Below are 20,141 nucleotides of genomic sequence, written 5' to 3'. Positions count from 1 at the left end.
GGCACGTTTTGAATTTTACTGAAATGGCAACAATAAAAACGCTACTTTTTAATCATGACCAGTACATCTCTCTCAGCCATCGTCACGTGGTTCGTCTTTTCATATGTCAGGTTGGAACGCATGACTTGAGTTCGGCGAGCAACAGACTTCTGTCATTATGATGCTTCTTTCGGGATTGTTCCGTTAAAAGAAAACACAACGAAAACCATCAGGACCACCTCCATAATGTGTTATATGTAATCTGCTAGTTTCAATGTTTTTCATTGAAACATGAATTGGAAATTAATTTAAAAAGAAATTAATCAATTTCTTATTGTCTTTAGAAAGGATTATTTTTCTGAAGGCATGGCCATGATCACGATTTGCATGTTGCAGAAAATAAATCAGGATAAGATATTCATAGAAATTCATTCAATAAATTCATAATTTTAGAATAAAGATGAACAAAATACATAGGAACACAAAATACCATTCATGGTGGCTCGTACAAAGTTATGATTTAAGTGCATCTGCAGATACCATCTTTCTATATCATAGAGGAAAGAGCTCAAAATTCCTCTACACAGCCCAACAGGCCCTTGAGCGACAAGACTGTGATCTAAGTCAGATGGAGATAATGAAATTACACTGATACCAAATCTGTGCCTTTGTGGAAGCAGGCATATTTCTTCTGGTTACACACATGAATCATGACTTTCAATTTCACATCTGTGTGTGAGATATACACAGCATATGATGTGTACAAAGAGAAGTGTCAGCAGTGATGCACCGCTCTAGTCGGATGAAGCATGCCACTTAAATTATACTTGTTTATAGTCTGTCACAGCAATAGCTACATGTTGTTGCTACACGTCTGACTCATTGCACACACAGCGTAAGATCCACCAAGTGTGACAGTTAAAGTGATTGACACTGACTGAAACATTCACAGCAGATTGTACGTTCAGATTAGCTGTGTGAATTAGACAAATCATGTTTGAGCCTCTGACTCAAAAACTGTAAGCATGTTCATAATTCATGATGTTTTTTTTTATTTATTTAGCACCACCACATTTCACAATTCATTGTCTTAAATTGAACTGTGAACTGAGCGGACAGGGGAAGACTGCACAAGCGGACAGAAGACGTGGCAGTGATATGGTGTCAGCGAGAACGGTAGGCCAATGACTTCACTTTGGTATGCAAGTAAAAATGGTGTGCGTTCTAGCTGACATCAGTACAGCATGAGTGGTGTTGTGCAGTTCTGCAATTGATTAAATTGGAATAATAAACAATCCAGAAGAAAGGAACGTTCGTGCCGAAACAAGTATATGATTTATGCATCATATACAGTAAACAGCACATAGTAAAAAAGTACATTGAACATTGAGTTTCATTTTAACAGTACTGAAAAAGACATTATTGTAAAAATAACTAGTCTGGTTTAAATATATAATACACACTGTTATATACTATGCAATAGTCACCATAAACTGTGCAAAACCATACCCCAAACCAAATTAACGAAATACCCAAAAGAACATAAATTGTGTATATTTAACTCAGTATCCCAGATAAGTCAGCAATAGGCTGCACGAGAGGCTGGCACACCAATACGATCCATACATTACAAGGCTCAGAGAGGAGACGATATGTTGTCTCACTGAAGTCTAAAAACATTTTCAGCTCCAGTACTGCCATAAACAAGCAGCAAAAACCCAGAAAGTTGGCACCGACCATGTTGGCTTTGTGTGTGTTCCATTGAGTGTGACTGTGTTGCGGAAAGACTGGGCCTGGATATTGTCAAACTGTCTATCTGATGGTAGAAGCAGTTGTGTGTAGATGAGAAGCCGGCAGCATCAGTCAGTGCTATGCCTCATTTCTACAGTTCTGCATACTCCTTAAAACACTGAAGTATGCTTTAGACCTTGTACAATTAAACAGTCATTCATGATTCCGTAGTGAAGAATGGTACTTGATTTGTTCCAAACACATGACAAAATGACAATGTTTGACCTATCTTTAGGTGTCTAGCATCGGACGCACCTATAAATGAAATGATCAACAGTGCATCAGAAGCATATCAGAACTACTGAACATACGTCACTATGCTTTTTTATTTCTTCATGCCAAAGTACGCTGATGGCAATGCAGTTTCATGACAGATCTTCACTGTGTGACTCTTATGCAGAGCGCAACAACAGCTTACACCTGCGAGCATGTTGCCTTCACAACTTTTTGTTTAGAGACACTCGTGCAAAATCGTTTGCATGTTGTATCTACACCTTGATAAACAAGGAGCCGGCATTCAACAAAATGACTTTTGATGAGAACCATTCAGGTCAAACACAGTTTTTATTCCAGAAGAATGTGGGATATGTGAGGAGCACATGTTTTCAATTTATCCTGAAGAGGGGGACTGATGAATATGTGTGAAAACAAGACACTGAGAAAAAAGATGACTTCACTGGATTTGATGTGATTAGCAATGTCTAGCAACAGGGGGCAAAGCGAAATGTGATTATGTGACAATATGAAACTAGCTGAAAGTGCTTGGCACTGTATATACTTTTGTTGAAATTGAAATGTAACAAATTAGCTTTATCAAGGTAAACACTTCCATTTTATTGTGCATGTGTCTCCTGTCTGCAGTGATCAACTCTGACAGAGATATTGATACATGGGTGTGAGGCAGACAGAGTTAACCGCTGTTAAACGGCTGTGTTGGTGAACATGCTCAGTAGAGCAGCAAGCCAAAAACACAAGTCAATATATGAGGCAAACCTATTTTTTCAAACCAGAATCAAACAAGAACTTGTTGCTGGAAGTGTGGTTGGCTGCACCACACCATCAGTGTGATCGAGGGTGGTCCTGGGCTGTAGTGGAATTAGGTAAATGTTGGTTATTTAACCTAGATCCAGCTCTGTTTTCTTCTGCTGAGTCTCACGAAGTGGCTGCGCTCAGCTCTGTCATAGTCAGTGAGAGCACTTGACCCTCTGTCTAATGTCGAAGCGGTACTACATTTCATTTTGAGGGAAGCTGGGAGGAAACAGGACAGCAAGAAGAATAACCACACAAATATGAAAAAAACAGGTATATATATATATATATATATATATATATATATATACACCTGAAATTACCAACTCATTGTTGCCTCAAGTTTGGCTTCCACAATAAATATGTCACCCACAGAGGGACTATTATGACTATTATGCCAACTGCTATATATTTATGATTGGAGTTTGAGAGTAATTAACAGGAATTGCCACACGCCACAGTCATGCAAGGCTTCTCAAGCTGACATCTACATCTGGGTGCGCTTTCTCTTCCGGATGATTGGCAGCTTAAAGAAGTTTGGGATGCAGAGGTGTAGTCAGTGAAATGAAAAGATAAAAAGAATTATTATTATTTAAAAAAAAAGATAAAGCTAAAAAGATAAGAAAATGAGATAGAGTCATGTGCATAAATCCAAAACAAAGTAAAACTGGAGAACAGGTTGAGGTGCTAATCCTTCCTCATCACACTTCACTGCATTTGTAGGGTGTGAAGTCAGATGGTGTGCATAAGTGATTTAATAAGTAGAATAAAGAACATAGAGAGAGAACAAAAAACCTCAGCCCCAGCTAGCAAACTGAGTGGATGCAGGTGAGAGCAGGCACAAATAGTTGCTTGACTCTCCTGATAAATACTCTCCTAAACAATACCATGGGGTGTGATTCATATTCATTTTAATACTGTAAAGGCAATTTTTTGAGTTCCATTAATTTCCTGATTTCTTTTAAATGATCAAATGTTCTGTTCTGAAGAACTATCACCACTAAAACAAATAATGAGCAGTGGGTGTGTGTGTGCAAGTATGTGTCTCAACTTAAAATATCAAAGACAGAAGAAGTGGAAAACATAACATCAACAGCTCTTTGGTGGCTTCAGGCCATGTAACTCAAACCACTTGATGAAACAAGGGTGCAAGGGAAAATGTGAGTGTTTTTCACGTGTTTGGCAACAGTTACTGTCTATCACTCCCTAATGAGAAAAGTGTGCTTTTTACATACTAACGAACCACAAAAAACAAGGTGCACTTGAGTGTTTTTTTTTTCCCACAAAGAACACCACTTGTCTGTCCTTGGCATATAAACATTCCAAGAGAACAGATCAGAGCAAGCAGATGCATGATGGCACTTAATAATTCATGAAATTGCCACTTTTGCAATGTGCAAGCCATTTTCATGTTTGCTGGGAAACTTTTCAATCTGAGTAGTGATACATTATTATGATGTTGGCAATAGTTTCACTGAAGTATGAAAATAATCGATACAGTGTTTCCACAGATATAATAAATCAACTGTCAGAAAAATAAAATTACTAAATAAAAAAAGTTAAAAACCTCAAATAAACTGTACCTGGGAATGTAGTACTAAAGATCGGTGACTTTTGAACAGACATACTCAGTGTCAGCATTTGTAACATGCATTTTTATCTTACTATTTTAAAAGGCCATCTGAAATACATTTGCTTAATTGGGATTCGATTAGGTATCCTCTCTTCTATTAGATGCGCTAATGGAAAGTGGACAATTTGTGTCTAAATACAATGTTTTTATTTTATAGAGAACTTTTTTGTTAATGAGGAGTTTGTTGGAAAAGGACAAACAATCCACCTTTGACAGCAGCAGTATCACCTCCAATTAAGGCTGTTGTAAACTTTCCGCGTCGTACGTAGTTAACCCCGGAGTCAAACACCTTTGCTGACGGCATAATTGGGCACTTATTGTTCGGTAATTGTAGAGAAGCAAGACTCCCTCAGGCATCGAGCAGAACCAGCCTCGGGCCTTCAACCATCAAAGAGTTTGGACTTAAAACAATTCTTGCAGCTCTTTTTATGAAACACCTACTTAAGCTGCAAACACAGTACAAATCATTAATAATAAGCAGCAGAGGAATGTTTTTGTTACTTAACTAATGTCCCATTTAAGAGCTTAAACATCTCACTTTGAAAATTACCCACGCTGCGATGTGAAAAATGCACTATGATGATGGATGGTGGTTACTAGCGCCAGATCTCAAACATGTGGGATACCAGACTCCTTTTTTACAACCAAAATAATCACTGCAATCATTGTCCACTCTCCAACCATATCCACAAACATTACTTATTGAAGAATTAGGATGGACATGTTTTCCTCTGTGAATTAGTGTGGCCAGGTAAACATTTCTAGAAGGAATTGTGAGACAGGCAACTTCTCCATGAGAACAGAAACATTTAAATGACAACACCCAGGATGACAAGATTGCAAAAAAAACTACCAGCAAATAAACCAACAGCTCGGCTCTTCCCTGATTGAGGGCCTCATTCTTCATAGTTCCACCGTACCTTTTGAAACATTCCTTTGAGTTTTTCTGATGGATTTCTTTTTAGTTTTAGCGTCAGCGTTTGCTCACAGTGGCTTGACTGCAGTAAAGTTAGAGACAGCAGGTCTAACCAAACTTGGCATTACTGTTTACTGTAAATGTACGACTTATCACATTCAGAAAATAGCTTTTTAAGACAAAGCAATGAATAATTCACATCTGGCCAGAAAAGGATGTTTAGGTTACATCTGGATGGTTTGATAAATGTCTTATGTTGGGAGGCTCTATAGCATAAGAGGTTTCAGAAGATGAAAAGAATAAGTGTCCTGTAATATATTCAGTCTCTTCTCTTGAATGCAGTTGAGCACAGAAACAGATGTATTCCAATCCGATTACACAAATATACACCATCTGATGCCTGAATGGGGTTATTTTAAATAATCAGATTAACCATCAACACTGTTGTATTTAATACCAAGACAGCAAGGTGTATGTCAAATCAAATCATTCATTTTAATTTCAGGTATGTGATGACCTGGAAAATGAAATGTTTGTATACAGTGGTTTCCAAGTGTTTACCTCCATCCGGATTTCTATCAGCTATAACTTGCATAGAGTAATAATAGAGGCACGTGTCTCTATTACTATTAGTACGAATAGTAATAGAGACATTATTACTGTAATTCAGTTACATTGGAGGGTTATGGAGCATTAGCATTAGACTTCGACTAGGCCTCTCCAAAGTATATGTATTGAGCAATTCAGAGATGGACTTGCTGATATGCTATGGATCATTGTACTGCTGCGGAACCCAGTCCCAAACATCACACAATCACCACTATGTTTCACTGTTGGTACAATGCACTTGTTCTGAACGTTTATGCCACATGTAATGCCACATACACCTTCTAGGTGAGATCATCATTTGTCTCGTTGTTCTAGAGTATTTTGCAAAAAGATCATCAAGACAACTGAAGTCAATGATCTTCTTGGAACTCATTTTTCTCCAGTATCCTTATTGTGGTGCCCTTAATGAAAGGAAGGCCTGCAGTTCCTTGGATGTTGTTGTGGGGGGTGAATCGGTGCTGAAATGTTCACCAATGTTCAACATCTTCATAATTGTGGATAATGGCTGTCATGGAGGTCCCAAATCTGGCATTTATAGCCTTTTCCAGACTGATCTCAATTACTTCATTTCTGTTTTGCCCCTCAATTACTTTAGATAACAGCATGATGTCTTGCTTTTGAGGTCAACTTCACTTTGTCAGGCAGGTTCTGCTTAAATGGTTTCATGACTGAAAAGCATCAGCAATCGGACCTGGGTGGTCCAGTGGTGTGAACCACAGGCTTATCACACCATTGTTCATCACAGTTTTTCACATAAGGCCATGTAGGTTTGCACTCTGCTTTACCCTTAGTAATTAAACCTTGAATTTAAAAACATTGCCTGGCACTCATTGTGTCTTTATTTGTGTGATATTTCTGTTGTGTTTAAATTTGATGGTCTGAACACCTAGGGTCTGTGTTTAAGTTAAGCACAAGAGTACAAATATAGTACATATAGAGTACAAATATAGCAGAATGAGAATTATAAGGTGTAGCGTGCACTGGAATTGGGCATGATCATTGTACTTATATTCAAGTTGTTTTGTGTGAATGCTACTTTGAGCTTATCAAATAAAAGTTTAATGTCATTGCCATCACACAACTGGATTATTGAGATGTGACAGTCTATGACTTTTAAACTAAAATCTGGCACCCCTATCCATCATTGGATTTCTAAAATGGTTGAAAAAAAAAGTATTATGCACCTGTTTCAGCACAACACAGTCGCAAGTGCCGCAAATACTATTTTGTAGCCCAGACGTACATTGTGCCTTCCACCGTCTGTCTGCCTTTATGAACAGGAAACGTTTCACACTGTTTTTAACATGTATTTTCTGTACTAATGATGCACCCTGGAATTACATTTTGTTTATGTATTGAGAATCCGTGGTAAGCATCATCAAATTACTCATTTCCAAAGGGATAAATGACAGCATGATGATGACGGCACATAGATTATATATTTATATATATAGATATATGACATTATTATTCAGTTAATCGTGTATTTAATGATACATGATTAACCTGAATAATAATGTCATATATTCAAAATATATGTGAACAATAAGTAAGCTGACACCTTGTTCCATCTTGATGTTGTCACTTCCTTCTTCACCTGGCCAACTTATAGACTCTGAAACCTGTGCCGCAACAGTCAATCATTGCTTCATTTCTCTCTCATGTGCACGCAACTGCGCCACGTGTTGCCTCTCTCTCCCCAATTCGCTGAGAATATACACACATTTTGACCAACCATGAGCGACTTTAACAGAAAGAGAAATAAAAACTACTCAAAAATTGGCTCTTAAATGTCAGCCAGCTCCAATAAGCTAATATCTGGCTCTTCTACTTGCTGTATGTTCCATCGTGTACATAGGATGTTAATCTTAAGCGTGAGAAATACTCCGTCTTGCGTTTGAGTGCGTGCACCGGTTAAAATGCGTGTCACACACTGAAAGCATGACACTTGAATGCCCTGAGTATTTCATGCGTGAGGGTCTGAGTGCACGCACATTGATTCAAGAATGAGAGAATGACAAAGATAGAGATTAGGACAACTGCATGTTAAAGTGCCATTCCATAGGAAAGGAAGTTTTCAACCATGTTTGTTGTAATCTTGTGCAATATCAAGAATTAAAATTAGAGCCTTTGATATGAGTGAGTAAAGTGACACAATACATATGCAGAAAATGATCTACATTGAATAATAATCTAAGCACTACAACGCAACATCTTAGCATAGTTGGATTGGATGCGGTGCAAGTCACATTGGCCTGGTTCTGATCTCGCATCTTGCTTAAATAGAAACTAAAGGATCCTGTCTGGAGAAGAGTCACATCGGAGAGAACTTATAGCCTATAGTCTATATCCAGGAAATTAGCTTCATGAGTTGTGCATTGGGACGTCGTCAGACCCTGGCTTGCCTACTCTGCCGGGGGAAAAGACTGGGCCTAGCGAAGTCGGCCAAGCATCTGGTCCCCGTTAGAGGTGTTGACTCCTGCCATTCACAGCAGCATATCAAAACCTCAGGGAAGGATTTCACTTGGCCTCTTCTTGTTTGGGCCACTGCAAGCTGTTTTGGGTGATGCCCAAGGGAATATATGTCCGAGGAAAATAGCTCAGAAGAAAAAAATCTATTCCATTTTTCATTTCTGAACTTATCTCCTGACAGATGAAAATTGAATTCAAACTTAAAGTTGCTTCAATGCAGCAATGCTCTTGGATGAACCAGATGCAGTCTTTCTGCATTCCCTTTCATCGACCAATTATATAACTAACACAAGGAGCGGATGTAAATATTTCTCTTTGCCATTGTCTAACCATTCATAAGCCGACATCTCTTTAAAAGCACAATTACAAAAACCACTTCACCAATTATCAAAAGCCTAACACGACATAAAAACAGAACTCAAGACCACAATTTGTTAAAAACAAAGATGAGACAAAAAATACTTTACAAAAAATGTATTATATGTATAACAATGTAATCCGTCAATAAAAAAACCTTTGGCACCATCTTTCTGTGGTTTAGCCTGAAAAAAGGGGTTTCAATTGAGGATATAACCGAAAAATCCAACTGGCGTCTACTTAAGATGACCAGGTTCTTGTGTATGTTCTGTCAATCTGTCTCTTGTCTTTCCTGTCATCACATTTTTAGATACAAATAGAGTGCTAACTTGGATTTTGTTATTTTAATATTACCATTATCATTAATCCTGATCCTATCTTGCTTTCTGACGATGAAGTCTTCACTTACGTCTGAAACCCTTTCCACATTCCCAAGCCGGCCATTGTATTCCAGATGGCTTCTTGACTCTTTAGTTTGATCAAGAAACTTCACAATATAATGAAATGAATGCATATACATTACCTAAATGCAGAAGTTTCACACGTGACAGAGGGTTTCCAAAGGACTGAAACTATGTACTACAGTATTATGATACCACAGCACCTTCGTGCTGCCTGTTTGAATGAAGTGTTGAAAGGAAGCCGACCGTTTTGACTTCAGAGTGGATAGGATACCTTTAGGTGGTATAGTAAAAGCGTATGTCACACATTATAATTACAAAGTAACCCCTTTTCACAACACTCTGAAGCACATAAATGTCTTTCATGCTTGGGTCAAAGGTCAATCCATGCTTGAAGCCAAACCACTGATCAGGTAAACTCTCTTCGTAGTCTCTTTTGGCGGAATGTCCATGTGTCTTGAACGAGAATGTATCACTGACAAAGAGCTTCTGTTTTTGCCAGTGTGCCTATTAAAATAACCCAAAAAGTTAGCAATGGATATTGGAATTTGACTTGCATATTTAAATTTGCTCATTAATGATGTCAATGGTGTATCTAGTTTTATAGATGAACTAAACAGGACTGAAACATCCAAACATCACAACCCTTGCAGCTTAGTAGAAGCTAAGATGCTTTACGACACAGGTGCCGGCAGAGAACATTTTCAAGTTGCCAATTCTGGCAAAGAAGAGTCCAAATATATTCAGGATTAATTTTTGATGCATTGTGATTGTTTTGAGAGTGTATTTATTTATTAGTTTCTTCCCTCCCTCATTGGAAGTTATTCTTGCTTTGATCGGCAATGCTCTTGTTTTCTCACAATGTGGGCTTCAGCCTACGTCTTGGAATCTTTTACTCAGCAGGACACCATGGAGTGATAAATGGCCCCTGACAATGTCCAACAGTCTTAACCTGATTTTGAACTGATGAAAGACTGAAAACCTTTTTGTGGAACAGAATGTTTTGCGAGTATCCAACTGCTGATTCAGACAGTCAAAAGGTGTATCTGTGCCAACAAACTAAACGGTTATACATGTTTTTGAAAAGAGTTCATATCAAAATCAAACAAGCCGCGAACAACACGCCGTAAGTAGCGCTGCTGGTTTTCATTCCTGCCATTCTTAGTCACTAGTATACCCATGTCATGTACCATAATGCTTTTCTTTCCACCTCACTAAAACCAGATGGGATTTTTTACACATTCATGCGTGACTACAGATGTTTTGTTGATGTAAATGCTATGGTGTTTCCAGTGTTTTTTCATATGTGTGTCCACGCTAGTCTTTTCATGCAGCACTACTAACTAGCTGCAGCTTTTTTAAAACAATGAACCTGCTACCTATCAAAAAATGAACATGAGTGAATCACCCCATGTGCGACACAGAAAGGGCACTCTCATAAATGACAACTGACACAGTAAGAGTCAAAGTGGGAAAACAAAATGTGCTTCACTGCGAGTGAACGAGGCAAGTTTCCCCCTAAAAAAAAATGACGGAATGCAAGCACACTAACGCAGAGGCAATGCCTTGCCACTCCTGCAGTGGGTCTATCCCACTGGTACAAACTGGCCCGACAACAAAGTGCTAGAATTTGAAATTCAACACAGAACGTGTGTTTTATAGAGTTCAGAGGAAAATGTGGAGGTTGGATGTCATGCCAAACAATTACAAGAGAGGAAGGAGTGCTTTCAAACAATTCTCATGCATCAAGCAATTAAAATGACATTGGCTTGCAGGTTGCTGGCACTTGTCTCAGGGCATATTGCAAACACATGGAAGGCATGTTGTGTCCACTCATGATTTAAACACTCAAGGTATTCATTCAATCGAGCAAAAGCAGACATTTCTGGATCTTTTCAGGCCATGTGGAAAGAAAAAAGAAACACAGCAAGCAGCATGGCAACATGGAGTTCCTACTGCTCTGCACTGTCACTAATGAGAATAAGAAAGTCTGCATAACTTTTTGATCGTAATAGTCATTCGCACATGGTTCATATTAATATAGTCATAATAAGTTACGCAAGTTTAGTTGGTGAAAATCCTGTGCTGTAGTCAGCAAGTGTTGTGTGACACTGAACATAAAATGTGCAGGAAGGTTATATCCAGTCATGATTCAAATGAAATCACACAGCAAATCGACCTCTTAAAAAACGATATTATTATATCTCAGTGAGCATAAACATTTAACATTTATCGAACTCTAACGTCAGCGTTGACTACTTGAAATAGAAGGTTCTGACAACAACCATGTTCAAAAAGCACGAGCTGAGATTTCTGAATTTTTACATTTGATTGTTGTCACCAGCTGGTTGCCTTTAATGCGTCATCTCTAATTTGTCTTGAAACTGCAAAATCTAACTATGCTGAGTGTGAAGACAAATACAAATTGGCGTCTGCTTGAAAATCTGACCTCAGACTATTAGCATTCACTCTTCCTCACTGGCTGTTTGTTGTAAACTATAAAATATGTTTGCTGTTACAAGAGCTCAAGCAAACATTCGGAAATACACTTTCTACTCATTCATGCACGGCTCGGATTTCAAATATACACCTCATCGTTTTATTTTGTAATGTTTCTATTGGAAATTTCTTTGAAATAATTGTTTTTTTCTGGTTTGGGAAAGCCTTTCTTGCAAGTGAATATACACTATACGCCACATGTCCAAAAAAGCTTCATGAAATTGTCTGATTGCTCCTTAGTCCATCATCAATAGCCTTCACACACGCTGACACTTTCTACCCTCTACTGAATTCAATTTGTTGAGCGCTGCAACCTGCAAATGTTGTGATTACAATTCCAGCTTGAGGCAACTCTTGGAACAAACCTTTCTGTGTGGAGTTTGTATATTCTTCCCAGGATTATGTGACTTTTCTCTGGGATCTTTTATTCCCATGGGGCAATTCTAAATTGTCTGTAGCTTATAATGACTGAGTCACTTTGAAGTCCTCATCCTCAAATTGAGGCTTAAACTAAGTAAGTCATAGGTCCTCGCAAGCATAGAGTTTTGTCAACAGTTGGTCCCCACAAAGTAGGATAAACAAGCCCACACACAAACGCACACACACACACACACTAATAGTAGTGTCAAAGCATTTTTTACATTTTTTATCAAAACTGAAAACAAACCCACTTCATTTTCAACTACATACAAAAATATAGACGGAGCATTCGATCTGGTGAAGTATGTCTTTGCAAAATCCACATTGGCTGTTATCCAAACAAAATCAATATCACCAAATCATATCAGTTAATATTGAATGTAGCTCAAGAAAACATGCTGCAGCATGAAACTTGCCAAGAAAAACTCATAATTCCACAATCAGCGATCAGCTCGATGTGGATCCTAAATAAAGTATCAGCAATGTTGGAAAATGATCCGTCACAAGATGTTTGAACAAGAAGACTGGAAGGTTTGATTTCCTCCTGACCGTCATGGGTAAGGGAATCAAGTGTTGAAAAAGTTTGCAACATAGCATTGTTACTGAAATGAAATTACCTGACTATTCAATAACAAAGTCATTTAACTTAAATGGTCACTTGAGTTATGTCTTTTAAGAAATAAAACTGATCTCTACCCATTAAGGACAACACAAACAAATGAATAAACCCAAACAAGACCTCAGGCGACTGCATCATACAATAATCTTCTCAACATGAGAGAGATTTTTAAACAGATTTCTTTCTTGTTAACTACATTAAACTAGTGGTGCGAACCCACAATGCACTCATTCATGACCACAAGTGACTTGATCACATCAAAGAAAAAAAAAGTATTTTCCTTCAACATGCGGTAGAGACGGTCTTTGTTTACACACACGCATGCTATTTCTCTTTGTATCTCTGCACAAACACGGAACCGCACTGACATGGAGTCATCCGCACTCTTATGGTTACACTGCGTCGATTAGCAAATGTGTTTGACAGCGAACATGATCAGAACAAAATAACAGATGTTTTGCTCATGTGATTAAAGTTCAGACATTGTTTTTAACAATCTTGGTTGCCAAATAGCATTGAGCTTTCCTCCTGACTGATCGAGTTGTCTAGTTGCATTCCAAAAACAAGGACGTCTGGGAGCGATTCAACTCATAGATTAGTTTAAGAAAACAGAAAAAAAAGGAGTGGAAACAGCAGGATTGTGATTGAATTGCACTAAACACTTACATTGAGCAACATGGGAATTGTCATATGATGATCAGTATGGATAGAAAGAACTGGGGTATGAGTGTTATTACAACTTATTAAGTCTTAAGAGCTGGTTTAATTTGCTCTCATTTGTTGATGTTAAAGACAACATGAAGCAAATTCATGAAGCAACTTTAACTAATAAACAATGTATTTAATTTTCATTGATTGTTTAAGTTACATTACACACAATGAATTATATTTATATGGATACATTGTCCATATCCACTAATATTCTGTACTGTTATCCAGCAAAGGATTGAGCACAATAAAGGAGACTTTGAGTGATTTAATCCAGGTTTATATCAGCCTTTGGGCTGAAAAATATCTAGTCTTGCTACCACCTCTCTTGAATAAGTTTGCTTTGTTAACAGTTTGCTGAGAGTTTAGACATGCAACTCACTCTGAGAAAACTCCAGGCGTGACAGTTCAAAGAGGGAGCCTCACATTTTATAGCCAATGTGCTAATAGCAATGTAAACATAAAACTGTGAACTGATTAGACTCCATAAACACGGCAGCCATTTGATATAGCAGGCGTGAGATCAGACTACGTAAAATGAATACACAGTGATGTGAGCATGCATGATACTTCCCCTTTCTAGAGAGACGCTTAAAATTCATTTGGCATTCAAACTGTATAAAATCTAAAAATGTAGAATATCATGTCAGTAAGTCCTTTAACTAAAATGCAGTCATGCATGACGTCTTAATCCAGTAATTTTATCTTAATTATTATTTTTTTTATATTATTTATCTTAAATTATTTCAGACACTTCAATGGAGACACTTCAATCCAACTAAGACAGTGGACGGTGGGCACAAACCATTTTATCTTTCCTTGTCCCTTTAAATGAAGAACTGCAGAAACATTAAAACAACACACAGCAATGTCTTTATAATATGTATGTCGTCATATATCTGCATTATGTTACATTGTTCTTCCTCTGTATCCAAACCTGAAGTAAGTTAGAATGTTATTCTTGGACTGCTGTAGACATTTTGGCCGAGAACATCCTTTACTGGAGGGCAGGCCGCTATTTTTAGAAGGATAATTTAAAGACTGATCAGTTCTTTACAGAAAAACAGTTTGGGAATTCCAGCACAGAGCTCTGTTTATCTTGTGGGTCTTTAACACATGGATGAGGCTTTCGGGTCAGAAGTTGAAAGGACCGTGGGCCTCATTCTCAACAGTGTCAAATAAACACAAGTCTTTAAGCTGAGACACAATATACATAGAAAGCTTACAGTAAGCCAGGAGGCAAAATGAACAAGAGGCGTGAAGTTGTGGAAAAAGGAGGCAATGGAAAGAATTAAAGTGAGGCACCAAAAAATTCAAGGAAAGACAAAGTGATCCCCAACGGAAAGAGCACACAGAACTCTTGACCTTGACTTTGCTCAAGGTTTTTTCTACTTGACTTGCTGCATGTGTTGTTCTCGCAAGCAAAGGTCAAAGGTCTAGCAATAGGGAGTGAAAAGGATGGAGGCTCACTGGTAACAACCTTCAAACAACATCTGCCTTAGGATCCACACTAGTTGGCACACACACAGCGACTGATTGTTACCAGACAGTATATAAAACACCTTGTGTCTGCGTTAAATCTTTTATTCCGGAAGGTCTGAATTTTCTGAAAGCTGGAAGCCTAAGTATGCCTCACTCCCAAGGTCTGTTGCAATGATTCTGGTCAAAAATATTCTTCCTACGGGGTACAACATCATTTGGATAGACCAGGTATCAGATTCCGGAAGGAGCACATGCTCACTTGAACAACACTTTTGCGATTAAGATGAATTTAACTTGCACAACTACTCTTAAGTGTCACTTGTTGGTTTCACCATTTTTCCCAAGTGGTTTGAGAGATTCACTGAGCTAAATTCATCATTGTAGCTGCACTGCAAACTCCTTCAATCCAACTTCTAGAGGAATAAGTGGATCCTTATTGGTCCATCCGAAAAAGAGATCATTGGGTTGATGCAAAAACATAAAGTTGAAATATTTGAAGACGCATTTATAGTCTGGTAGAAACGTTGCTTTTTATTGTATGAAAACAATGTCAAAAATAAAACAAGAAGTCTAACAAAACATTTTAAAATGTGTTTTCTACATAATTTGTATATATTTATTTCTAATGAATACTAATATCAAGAGGTCAATAGTAATCTTGGTTGTTAAAAGCACTGGCTTCACTTTGCACAGAGGCCTTGGTTTCGTTTATGCCTGTGCGAGTGAGTTATGCTTACAGAACGCCTAGATCTGTCTGTAGCTGTCACAGAACACTCTGCTCTCAGTCTGTAGAAAGGGAACATAACACCCAGAGATCAGATTTAAGAAGACACAATCCTTCAGTGGGCAATAATCAATCATAAAAATGTTGTGATTTCCCAAAAGGATTAGCATGTCTCTACCAAGTAAATCAATAACTGTTCTATTATTCTGATTTTTCTATTGATCTGATTTTTTTATTATTTCAGTGGAAATGTTATTATTTAGATTATTATTGAAAGAAGTTATGTCAAGGGGGATTTTTTTTTCCTTTGGTTATCAATTCTTACATCTGGTATAAAGACACCCGAGGCAAGCAAACTATAACTTTTATGTTGCTGCAGGCCTAGACAGTATACATATACAAACACAACACATGTACATGCAAAGATATGTAAGAGCATTAAGTGACTAGTGATGGACTTCATTCGGACGAACGTAAATCTATTACTTACAAACTTAATTTCCATAATGACGATGAAAAAGTTGCGGTTTCTGTGCAGTGGAAGAAAGAACTGCGGCACTCTAAGCTCTGCGTCCTCGTGTGAGAGTGGCCATGGATCATCGCTTCTCATAGTTCCAGTTGACTGCTTGGTCTATGTTGCAGAAAAACGAACTACTTTGTAACTATTCATTTGATTCCTACCATCCTCCAACAAACATACCAAAGTCATGGTGAGCATAAATCACCAAATTCTGAAACAACGCTAATGAAAATACTGCTACAAATACAAATAAGTTGTCAGTTGTGGTATTACCTAAATTGAAAAAAATAAACATAACTGCATAATACAATTGTTGATATAACGCAACAAAAAGTAACCGCTGAACTTGTGAACTTCTTGTCTTGCCAGTAGGTTGATATTCTTCATCCACATATTTGCTTTGAATGATAAACGCTACGAGGCCATGTTTTGACTGTTGCACTTGAGACTATTTAAAAATAGGCAGCTGATGCATGGAAGTTTGGATCCAGGACAATCACTCATACTGAAGCACAAGAAGGTCACTTTGTTCTCAAGGAACCACACCTTATGTGCATTTTCAGTGCAAAGGCGACATATTATTGACCATCATTAGAAGTAAAAACAGTCACATGTTTGCAATATTTGAGCCTTACTTTGCCTTCATCATGCATTGAATGTATTTCCTTGCCAAGCCCACAATTTCTTTTCCATGTGCCACTTGGCTTGAAAAACACAGCGTCTAAGTTTTTATAAGATGATATAGAAGAGAAGCATCCTAAATAATGTTTGAGCAGAGGAGGGACTTCCAAACTTACGTAGCTTCAACTTAAGTACAATTCAAGTTTTATCTCACTTGTGTGTACCATACAGGTTCAACAGAAACACTGACAGATGAGGCTATTCAAGACTATTCAATCACACATGCTGACAGTGTTTCAGTCCAGTACAGGTTAAGGAATCCTTAAACTGCAATAACTCCAATTAAGTGCTTATTTTCTCTCAACTTCTGAGACTCCCTCGGTTCCACCACAGTCAAACACAGACACAGATAAGAAAAACAGCTCACCCAAACTTAAATCTCTGGAGTTCTTTCCATGGTCAGCTTGACTGAACTGCAACTGGTGAAAATGTCTATGTCGCGTTTAATAGTTTCTGCTGCAGAACCATCCAATACAATCCACATTCCTTCTTTGCAGATGAGATTTGTCATTTTGAAAACTGATGGTTTATACGAGCCTTCTGTTGGCATGAATGCAGGTCTTTAAAAACAGCTAATTCTCAAAAGTTAAATATATGCCCGCAATATCAGAGTTAGTGTGTGTGTGTGTGTGTGTGTGTGATCTCTTACCTGTTATCGTGATGTTGCTATAGATATTGGACAGTTGCTCTTTTAGCAAAACAAGCTGAGTCGTGGCAGCTTTTTCTCGCTGCAGCTCGAGCATAATATCCGGGTGATTGGCGAGCTTGCAGCCATTTTGCTTATCCAAGGCAATGTCGCTCCTCACAATATCTGACAGCATAAAAGTATATCATTAATTTTTAAGTATTTTGTTTACAATCTGCAGCAAGTTTTCATGCATGATGCCGTCACAAAATAAAGCATAAAAATAAAAAAATGTAATATCCCTCTTGTCCTTGAAACACAAGCACAAGGGGCATATTAGACAGTTAAACAACACTTAACACTGAAAGGCAGTAAACAAAGTGCCGTCCAGTCATCATTGGCCCCATATTTATGTACATATTGGGAATAATGTTTATATACTGAATGTTCTAAAATGTTAGCTTTACTTATCATCTGCTGAATAAATACACAAATGACAGAGAAATATAGAAAGCTTTGGGATGTTGGTACTAAAACTCTGATCTGATGTTGACATTACGCCTCAAAACACTGTGGTACATTGTAAACGATACACAGACTGTTCCAGAAGACGTGCATTTACTTTCCTTCACTGCACTTCGTTTCATCTGTTCACTTAACAGTTGGACAGACACGCCGTGTTATCATTTTACAATGCAACGTTCTCGTGTGCAGTTTAATTTGGTGTATCTATAACGCTAATGAGCTCATCTTTGACATTACACTAGTCTTTTAACTATTTCAATTCATATTTTTCACATCTCAAATTATTTTTTTCGTGGTTAACACGATAAAGCAGGTTTATCAAAGTCGACTTCTTACATTTGCCTTAAGGGAGAAGATGTTTATAGTCGTTCAAAATGGCGGCCTTGACGTCTATCTGATAAAACAGCAGCTTTTGCTGGTGGCAGACCTCAAAAAACCACCATAACGAGGTTCGCGAGGTCAACAAAAACAATAAGATACTAGACAATCAATATAATGCGTGTATTTGTACCGTCTTCGTAGTTTTTCAGGTAGTAATCTGGTCCCGGTCCTCTGTACTTCAGCGTCTTCTGGTTGTTGAAGTGAAGGAAGTCGCTTCGTTTGCCGCCAAAGCGCAGGTATCCAGGAGACAGGCCGCGCGCCAGAGTCACGAGCCGCTTGGAGCTGACACACACGCGTTATGACATGAATCAGAAAACACTGACAAAACATACGAACACCTTAAGTCTTTGCAACAACTGGCGCTTATTTAACAACTTTTTTAACAATGTAAATATATCAACAATAAATTAGGATTCATATCTGGGTCACCAGCACGCAGAATTATTATTTTTATATTGATAATTATTTATGGTACTTTTTAGTATATAAAGCATTGATTAATTTGAAAGGAAAATTACATCTCATCGTCATACTACATACTTCATTCATGCTTGTTGTTGAGGGATTAAATTAAGTAGTTAAGTAACAGTAATAAAATTTCGTAGTACGACAAGGAGCCCAGTAAAGACACCTTTCTTAAAGATTACAAATGTATTAACAAGCACTTTATTTATTTTAAATATTTAGTTTTTAAAAATGAACATCGGTTGTGCAGCTAATATTTTTGAGTATGCTGAATTATGCACATTATATATGGAGATATAGATATAGATATAACCTTGAATATTCGTTTAACTAATTCTCGTAAATCCCAAAGGTGACTGTTGAAGCAAAGGTGTAATAGACAAATACATGGGAGACAGTTGGCTCTTGAATTGCAAACAAAACACTGCACAACTGCTTTGGCATCAACATTAAACTGATCCGACTGAAAGTCCACCAAAAGTGGCGCACTGGAACTGGGCGAGGACGTTGGATCTCTGCAGGATGATCCAGACAACGTGGCTGCAAATGGAGCAGCAGAATCCAAGATTACCTCAGAAAGTCCAGCCATCCGTCCTTGATGATCGAAGGGTCCAGCTGCAGTGAGAGGAAGTTCTCGTTCAGAACGCTGATTGGACTGCGGGTGTTGACGTCCAGCAGAATCAGAGTTCTCTCCATAAATCCCGGGCGCTTGACACCGGCTGCTGGTCTCTGGTGCACGGGTGACGGGGAGCGGGAGGTGGAGACCATCGAGTGCGCCACCAGAGATGCCCACCACAGCCAGGCGGACCATGAGAAAACGCGCGCGGGGAGACTTGACATCTCCAGCATCAGATGGAGCTACGCGCGGCCACTGACTTCCAAGCCGTTGAAAGTTCTCCCCTCGGTCTCGAGATCGATCAAGATCTGCCGTGCTGACTGGTTTCCTCACACCCTCAGACCCCCGCCCCTGTGGCTGCTTTTTGGGAGCTGTGCTTGAGAGCGCACGCCCGGAACCAGCCTACCCAGAACCGAGGAGCCGATAGGGGAGGAGGGGATCCAGCACCGCCCCTCTCAGGTCCTGCTATCGCGTTCAAGCGGTTTCCCTGCCAGTTATTGTGTTAAACAGTCGCTTCCAACAATAAATGTCGGGGTCGTTTTGAGGTTTCAGGCAGATAGTTTGGGGGGTCGAATGCAAACATACTGCCAAATATTATCCAAGCATTTATTTTCTTATGATTCGTACACTTCCAGATGGTAGTATTCGTTATTTATTAAGATGAATTTTGACTGATAGCCCAAACGTGG

The 20,141-nt window shown here is 38.4% G+C and overlaps 1 protein-coding gene across 1 annotated transcript in view; it reads right to left on the bottom strand.

Annotated features, from left to right (window-relative positions):
• The window catches only part of hpse2 (heparanase 2), a 37,503-nt gene extending 17,750 nt beyond the window's left edge, over window positions 1-19,753 (bottom strand). The window contains exons 1-3 of the mRNA XM_053874500.1: window positions 19,408-19,753; window positions 18,502-18,653; window positions 17,490-17,651 (exon numbers count right to left, since the gene is read on the bottom strand). Of these exons, the coding sequence (XP_053730475.1) occupies window positions 17,490-17,651; window positions 18,502-18,653; window positions 19,408-19,685 (592 nt within the window). The 5' untranslated portion in view covers window positions 19,686-19,753. The remainder of the gene's footprint in view (window positions 1-17,489; window positions 17,652-18,501; window positions 18,654-19,407) is intronic.
• Between the last annotated feature and the right edge of the window lie 388 nt (window positions 19,754-20,141).

Source organism: Synchiropus splendidus, chromosome 9 (genome assembly GCF_027744825.2).
Source record: "Synchiropus splendidus isolate RoL2022-P1 chromosome 9, RoL_Sspl_1.0, whole genome shotgun sequence".
In the NCBI taxonomy this organism is placed as follows: Eukaryota; Metazoa; Chordata; class Actinopteri; order Syngnathiformes; family Callionymidae; genus Synchiropus; species Synchiropus splendidus.
Note: the sequence above shows the minus strand (reverse complement) of the source record. Positions and strands in the feature narration are given on the sequence as shown.